General features: G+C 36.6%; 2 protein-coding genes across 6 annotated transcripts in view; one reads left to right on the forward strand and one right to left on the reverse strand.

Annotated features, from left to right (window-relative positions):
• Window positions 1-8,093, reverse strand: part of LOC100177783 (tolloid-like protein 2) — a 22,241-nt gene that overhangs the window by 4,698 nt on the left and 9,450 nt on the right. Inside the window, exons 1-7 of one of the 5 annotated variants that reach the window (XM_026835896.1) lie at window positions 7,959-8,020; window positions 1,948-2,135; window positions 1,222-1,354; window positions 1,038-1,082; window positions 539-723; window positions 299-443; window positions 106-165 (exon numbers count right to left, since the gene is read on the reverse strand). In XM_026835896.1, the coding sequence (XP_026691697.1) occupies window positions 106-165; window positions 299-443; window positions 539-723; window positions 1,038-1,082; window positions 1,222-1,354; window positions 1,948-2,118 (739 nt within the window). In that variant the 5' untranslated portion in view covers window positions 2,119-2,135; window positions 7,959-8,020. Of the gene's footprint in view, window positions 1-105; window positions 166-298; window positions 444-538; window positions 724-1,037; window positions 1,083-1,221; window positions 1,355-1,412; window positions 1,434-1,947; window positions 2,136-2,454; window positions 2,576-7,958; window positions 8,021-8,093 lie in introns of those variants that run through there. The other 4 variants (XM_002123530.5, XM_018813229.2, XM_026835897.1 and 1 more) reach the window with 4 other exon arrangements.
• LOC100186427 overlaps window positions 4,779-8,093 on the forward strand; it is a 7,102-nt gene continuing 3,787 nt past the window's right edge. Inside the window, exons 1-4 of the mRNA XM_002127301.5 lie at window positions 4,779-5,632; window positions 6,264-6,334; window positions 6,510-6,654; window positions 7,964-8,093. The exon at window positions 7,964-8,093 is cut by the window's right edge and continues 23 nt beyond it. Coding sequence (XP_002127337.1) covers window positions 5,467-5,632; window positions 6,264-6,334; window positions 6,510-6,654; window positions 7,964-8,093 — 512 coding nt within the window. The 5' untranslated portion in view covers window positions 4,779-5,466. The remainder of the gene's footprint in view (window positions 5,633-6,263; window positions 6,335-6,509; window positions 6,655-7,963) is intronic.

Consider the following 8,093-nt stretch of genomic DNA (forward strand, 5'->3'; position numbering starts at 1 on the left):
AGACGCGCTAACCACTACGCCACGGCGCCGGACAAACTTTGTTCATTGATAAGTGTAGTGAGACAACAATACAATGATAGTGACTTCACAGAGAGGTTTGTTTACCTTGAGTTGTGGGTGGTGTTGTTGTGGTTGGAGCCGGGGTTGTCATGGCAACTGAAGTTTCTGTGGATTTGAGAAGGTTTTCTTATAAAAACTCAAGATGTGTAAATAAGTTTGCACATCTTGAGTTACTAACCACTGTACTATGACACCAGAAACTGCTATATTCTACAGATAGGCAAAAGACCGAACAAACCTGTAAAATAACCCTGGAACCCTGTTCTTGTTACACTACCATCACTCCTGAAATACAAACGCATTGTGTTGTTTACAGACACCACTGTTGTACTTCTGGTGACGTAGCCTGCAAATCGACGCATGTATGGGTATGACCCATAAATCTGCAATATCAAATGTAAATTGTAACAATAAATGTAAGAACTATGCATGTAACCCCAGGTTAACAGTATGCAATAAACATTTGTTTAAATTTCACCTGCAGTCGGTCACAGCAACCTTCCGTGTTAAACTGTAAAATTGTAAATTGTACGAAATAGCCGGGTCGAGCTGTTAGGTACCAATTGCAGGTAAGATAATTGCTGTAGTGTCCAGGATAGCCAGGTGAGTTGAGAGGTTGTGAAATATTTATGACGCTGGCTTGAAATCCACATGGCGCGATGGCTGGAAAATGTAGCAACTTCATGTTAGGTTGAACATATTGGTTTTTTTATGTGGGTTAAGTGAGTGGTTTAAACTTGAGTTTTATGTTTAACTGGTTCATGTATGTGTCTGTAGCACAGAGTTTGAGGGCTGCTACCATTTTAGGTGTATTTGATCTTGGGCAAGACACTTAACAGTAGTTGCTCCAACCCAGTAGTGACTTATCTAATACAAAAAATTCAAAATAAAGTTATCTATTAAGTAACTCGTGTAAGCAGGTTCAGGCATGAAATAATAATATTATAATTACTTGCTCACGTCTATATTACACTTACTTGTGACAGGTGTGGGGATGTATGAGCCATCTGTGTTGTTGACAACTGTAATACAAAAATAAATATAAACACATTAGTATGTTTACATGATAAAAATAGGACCATGGGACTCTAGTAATTGCAGAAAAAATGTTAAAACAAACATTTCCGACATTTTATGCAACGCAGGAAAACTTATGCTTACCAATGTAGCTTGCAACAAAACCTGGCATTGTTATAGAAATGTCCGTTCTGAAGTAAAGGTTAATAGCGTTGCTCACGAACGCTATATTTGATCTTCTATCACGCAGAACCAGGACATTGGTATTCCATCTAACCTAACGTAAATTATAAGCCATAAACATAAAGAATCTACAGACAGACTTGCACACGTACTATCATATCTTTGCTTTGTGCAAAACAACTATATCTGTTCTTGATTCATCCTAGCGGTCGCTGCTAAAAAAACTAATATTTGGAAGTATACAATGAATATTTACAGAATTAAATAACCACCAGCCCACGACTCCTAAAAGAGTTTTTAATTGTTTAGAACACGATAACAGAATATAGGAATTAGGTGCTGAAGGTATCCCATCTTATCCCACAATACTATGTATGGGTCATTTTTGAATGCATCTAATTTGTAAGCAACTTTATATCTGATGTGTTTTTGTGAACAGGCTTGCCCAAGAACATGATGCCCCAATGGTATAGTAGGGTGGGGGAAGATGGGACACATATTCATTCTATTTTCTCATCCCACATTTTTTTATAAACACCGTATTCCCACGACTTCCATAGACCGTTGGTAATTGTTTAAAACACGATCAGGATACTAAGATATTATGTGCTAAAGGTTTCCTATCTTACCCCACAGTACTATAGTATTTAGTGTTCCGGATTTACTAACGTATACCACCGTACTTACTCGTAAATAGTCGCAACATCTTTCCGTTCTTAAAGTATGTACGGTAAAACGAACCAGCATACCAGGCGGGGCAGTTATGTTCCAAATACAACGCAAGTTATTCGGGTAGTTGTTACCGAGCTGCCTGGGTGATGTAAGATTTTGCGTTTCGTTTGTTGCGTTCAACATCATGGGACTCCTACACCATGCTGCGGAGATATATAGTTACAAATATTTTTTGTTCCTTAATGAAAAGGCAAGCTACGGGATCAAGGAGTTATAGAGTAGACTTTGGTCTAATACCCCAACGCCCAGGGTTTTAATTACTGTCGTGTCTACAATTTGTTATAGCACCATCTATTCTAAATGGGCAAATGTGAAGCTAAGGGACTCAGGGTTAAGTTCAGAGTTGGCCTATATTTCCACAATACACCATAGCACAAAAATGCAGGCATCTTAAAATTATAGCTAAAATAAAGCTCCATAACTTCAGATCTTTAATATAAATATAGTTTTTCCTTATCTTACTTTGGCCATCAGCTTGTTTATGAAAAATCGAGACAGCGAAGATCAACGTAATACTTAACCAATTCATCTTCCTAATCTAAAACAAACTTATTTGAAGCAATCGTGACCCTGCAAACCAATAAAACCCATCCCTGGTTATGCTTGGTAGAAGTTGCAGAATAAAACAAGATTCAGACAAGCCGTCCTTTTCCAAAAATTTTCTTTAACAAAACGCGAATTATTTTATGAAGCTACAATTGGTATGACTTTTTCGCGTTACTCCGGATATTACGTTCTCCGCACATGATTGATGTATTTAAAATGACATTTGTAGAAAATTCGTGATCGGATTGAAATGTTTTTAATTCATTCATGAACACCAAAACAAATTGCTGTCAGTTTATATAGTAGGGTGGGGAAAGATGGGACACCTTTAGCACATAATATCAAAATATCCTGATCGTGTTTTAAACAATTAACAACGGTCTATCGGGGTCGCGAGGATATAGTTTCGTGATTATTTGAATGTTCTTTGTTTACTACTAAATGGGACGAGAAAATAGAGTTAAAAGGTGTCCCACCTTCCCCACACTATACTGTAATTAAATTAAACATACTGTGTTGAAATGTTGAAATGAACACATATATGTCAAAATAGTTCGTCTAAATAACAAAGCTATTATATGGTCGCGGGGTTACGATTGTACAATTTGGTAAATATTCTTCATCAATGGGACCAGAATAGAAAGTGAAATATCCAATTTAACTCCGAGGGGTCAACCCTATAGAGGACTTGTAGTTTCGAATCTCGGCAATACCGCACTTTCTAAGCGTTACCACCAATCACAATGCTGTAAAGGTGGAATATCATAGTTGGCACGGGTGTAGCCTACGAAATATGATGAAATCATTGTTATAACGCCTGAAGTTGCCCTCCCATGCGAGGGTATAAACAGCTAAAACTAATCAACTTTCATCAATTTTTTTTTCTTTTTATTCCGCAATGAAAATATTATGCTAAAGTGGTTGGTGACATTTGTGTTGTCATATCCGCATATCCGCGTGACCAGCTTTCATTCAAAGTGGAAAGTCGTGTTTGTGATTGCTAAGTTTATCAAACTATAGTTTTCCCGTACCTACTAATAAAAATCGTTAAGTAGACTTCCTGTATGTTGCAGATATATATGTATCTTGGGTTGTTTCGGTTGGGGCTGGTGGTGTTGTCGTGCTGGGAAATCTACTTTTACAATGTATAGTAGCACGGAGTGGGAAAAGATGGGCACCTTCGGCACATAACATCCAAATATCCTGATCTTGTTTTAAACAATTAACAACGGTCTATGGGAGTCGTGAAGATATGGTTTTATAATTCTTTGATGCGCTTTGTACTGGCAAATGAGACGAGCAAATAGAATGAAATGTGTCCCATCTCCCCCACCCTACCATATGACCAATATAGACAATCCATTATAGACCACTGAGTTTAAGCAATTGTCGTTAAGTGTTCGGTACAAGGGCAAGTATATACGCCACAAAGGCAGCTGCCCGACCTTGGATTTCATATTCTATTGCCAAAGAAACAAATTAACGAGGAATGCATAGTCGTTCTGGGCTTTTTAAATTGTTAGCCATATATGTAATATAAGGTGCACAAGGTGTGTGAAGAAGAACACTCAGCATTTTACGACTGTCGTTGCCCGGCACACGAAAATAAAGATTATCTTTGCCCATATTTGTTCTGCTTAGCTTATACGATTATAGTATAGTAGGATGGGGGAAGATGGGACGCTTTTTAAATCCATTTTCTCGTCCTATTTAGTAGTAAACAAAGAACATTTAAAGAATTATAAAAGTAAATCTTCATGACTCCCATAAACCGTTATTAATTGTTTAAAACACGTTTAGGATATCTGGATATTATGTGCTAAAGGTGTCCCATCTTCTCCCACCCTACTATATTTTATTTATTCATTTTTTATTGTGTTCAAGGCTCGACGCTGTTACCATTGTGGGCGTATGTGTCCTTAGGCAAGACACTTAACGGCAATTGCTCCAACCCAGTGGTCACTAATGGGTTGTCTAAATTATCAGCCATACATGAAAAAAACAAAAATAATCACTCACAAAGTAACATACATGGTAAACTCGTAAGCTGGCACGAGATGTTAAACTCGTGTGATAACGACTGTCGTTTTCCGGCCACACGAGGATAAAGTCAGTTACATTCATTTATTCATTCATTCATTCACTCACCCATTGTATCATGAAATAAATTTACTTCGTCCACCAGGGTGGGCTAGAGATTTAGAATGCTGTGGTCGAGACATATGAGAAAATATGCGATAGTAACGTTACATATACCATGTTTACTATTATTTGCTTGTATTTTATTGTTTGTCCCCCTGTGTTCAATTTATTTGCAATAAAACATAAGATAGTTTTGGCAATTTTAGTTACAATCAGTACGACTCACTGTGAGCGTGCGGTTTGTTGGGTTTATAGAACTATAATTAATAAGAATATCCTCAACAACTATGATAGAACATAAGGGTTTCGATTGTAAAACATATAACAACCGTGTTATTATCAAAGTTGGTTATAGCGACTGTCATTGCACCGCCATGTGAAGATAAAAAGTTACATAAATTCATTGAGTCTTTTACAAAGATACTTATCGTTTTGTAAGTATATCCCAATGACAGCGAGGTGCATTATAGACAAGCAATGCAACTTTTAAAACGACCCATTGTTTAAACGTCGGTGGGCCTTTGTTAAAGCGGTGTGACGTCACAGAAGGTAAGCGAGACTTGAATTGTGCCCGTGGGGAATCCCCTGGTATCGTATGAGGTTATTTATTCGTTGTGTAAGTAAAGCAACCAACGAAAGAGGAACTACTTGGTCTGGTATTGATATGTTCCTTGTTGGTCAGCGTTTTAATGTTTACGCAGATATTCTAATTTCGCATTTATATTCTAGGTTTCATATGCTGAAATCGTTGTGTTAATAAGTGTTATTTACAAGAAAAAGATCAAAATGTCAGCTATACGAGTGCAAAAGTTGCCGGACTCAGCCAATCCTGATAAAATTGAAATTCACTTTCAGAAACGAAAGAACAATGGCGGAGACGTGGCTTACGTTTTGTTCCCAATCAACCAAAGTGAAGTGGATACCGCCCTGGTTGAATTTGAAGAAGACGATGGTAAATTAAATAATTGCAATTTATTCTCGCGTGAAAACGACATTCGTTATATCTTATAACACATAGTGTTCCATTTCATGTACCAAAAATACTTGTACTTTAAATTATATTAATCTAAACAGCTGTATGTATGTAACCCACTTAAACAAAGGTTTTTTATAAGATTTTGGACCAAGTTCATTATCAAGTGTATTTAGACTAAAGTAGCATATCGTACTGTGAGGTAAGCTGGGATACCTTTAGCTTTAGCACATATCATCCAAAATATCTGATCAGGTTTTAAACAATTAACAACGGTCTATAGGAATTGTTAGGATGTGTTTTTATAATTCTTTAAACGTTTTTTGTTTGCTACCAAATTGGATTAAAAAAAATAGAATAAAACGGTGTCCCATCTTCCCCACCACACTAATATTCCATAAAAAAAGGTTTCTTTGTTTAATATTGTTGTTCTAGAAACACTACCCTGTTGCAGAAATGTACAAAACTTAATTCTTTGTGTGTAAAAGTTTTGTTAACAATTGCATTTTTAACGATCACTTTTACCCGAAAACAATTATATGTTTTACACGATATTTTAAACCAATCTATTTCAATCAGTTTATGCGATATATAATTATTTTTGTTACAGTTGCTGACGATGTCGTCAGTAAAAAACAAGTTTTCCAGGATGTGGTTTTGGTTGTAAAGAAAGAGACAATGGTCTGTTCCAGTTTTTTACAAATATATTATTACTTTAATACCAGACATAATGTATTTTTTTGGCTTTTCCAGTTTGAAAGCGGTGATTTTAGCAAAATCTTTTGTCAGCCGGCAAGACTGCATCACAGTTTACAATACCAAGCATGAAAACAATTTAAAAATCTCTTTTCCACAGATGTTTAGTAAGGTGACGGCCATATTAAACCAAGACATGGTGAACAAAATTAAAGAATATGGAGAAGTGGACCAAGAATTAATTTATCTGCAATTTGAAACAAAAATTCAAGTCTCCAAGGACAGTGACGGCATCACTTTTACAGGTAATTGCATAAATAAAAATAACGGTGTTACAATGTCAATTTAGGCAATAGGTGTTACGCACATCCACAGTGCAACAGATTTTCTATCTTTTTATAAAGTCACTGTGGCACAGCGGTTAGCGCAATTGCCTCTACCCCAAAGGTTACGAGTTCGAGACTTGACATTACCACCATTGTATAAACGTGCCTGTCCTTGGGCAAGACACTTAACCGAAATTGCTGCAACCCAATGGTACCTTATGGATTGTTCAAACATCAGCCATACATTAAACAAAACACCCAGAAAGAAAGATAAGTTACATTCTAAACTTTCATTTATTCAAGGCACCAAACTGGCAAAACAGCTTCGAAATACATGTAGTAAAACTAATTAGAAGAAAATGAAAAGCCCGTTTTTTTTTTAAGTAACAATAAGTCACCACACTATTGCGCATTGAATTTGTTGTAAAAGCCACACAAGTGTCTTTCATATTTGTTTTAGGTCATACAAACTAGAACTACTTTGTAAAAGATATTATGTTTGATCTAGGAACTATACAAAATTTGTGACAGTTAAAATAAACAGATATTTGGATAATTATTAACTAGCACAAGATTACTTTGCTTAATGGCAGAACCAGCTTAATCCTGACTAAGTAAAGATGATTAGGCATTCATTCTGAGCTTAAAGAACTAAAAATCTATCTGTTTTGTGCTAATTGCTCTCTCTATATTTGAATATATACTCTTATTAATAAAACTGTTTAAACCTCACATTAATATGATACTGATATAATGGTTATAGTGGCACGCATCGTCCATTTTAAAAGTTTAACTTTTTATTTTATGCCAATGATGCAAACATTTTGTTGAATTAACCCCCCCCCTTTTTTTCTCTGAGCATTCCTATTTTCTAAAAAGGCTTTGACACCGACTTCCCAAGTTTGCCCCATTGGGTATGGTTGCATAAATGTAACTTACTTTATCCTCGCGTGGCCAGAAAACGACAATCGTTATAACACAGGTGTTAATACACCTCGTGCCAGCTTACGAGTTATTATGTATGCTACTTTGTGGGTGATTATTTTTCAGAGATTTCTTTTTTTTTTTTATGTATGGCTGATAATTTGGACAACCCATAAGTGACCACTAGGTTGGAGCAATTCCTGTTAAAGTGTCTTGGCCCAAGGACACATACGCCCACAATGGTAGCAGCGTCGGGCCTTGAACCCATTACCTATTGGTTACAGGCAGGCGCGCTAACCACTATGCCACGGCGCTGGACAGGTTACATTTAACAACCAATAAACATGTTTACCACACACCTAAGGTTCGTGGTTCCAAGTGCAAGCAGCTCAGGAACTCTTACGCCTCCGTGTGGCAAAGTTGGCAGGGTCACCCACTACCTCCACCNNAAGGAAGAAAAACGACNAGAAACCGACTTCATTATCTTTCGCAGG

The sequence above is a fragment of the Ciona intestinalis genome, chromosome 9 (assembly GCF_000224145.3).
Source record: "Ciona intestinalis chromosome 9, KH, whole genome shotgun sequence".
Taxonomy (NCBI): domain Eukaryota; kingdom Metazoa; phylum Chordata; class Ascidiacea; order Phlebobranchia; family Cionidae; genus Ciona; species Ciona intestinalis.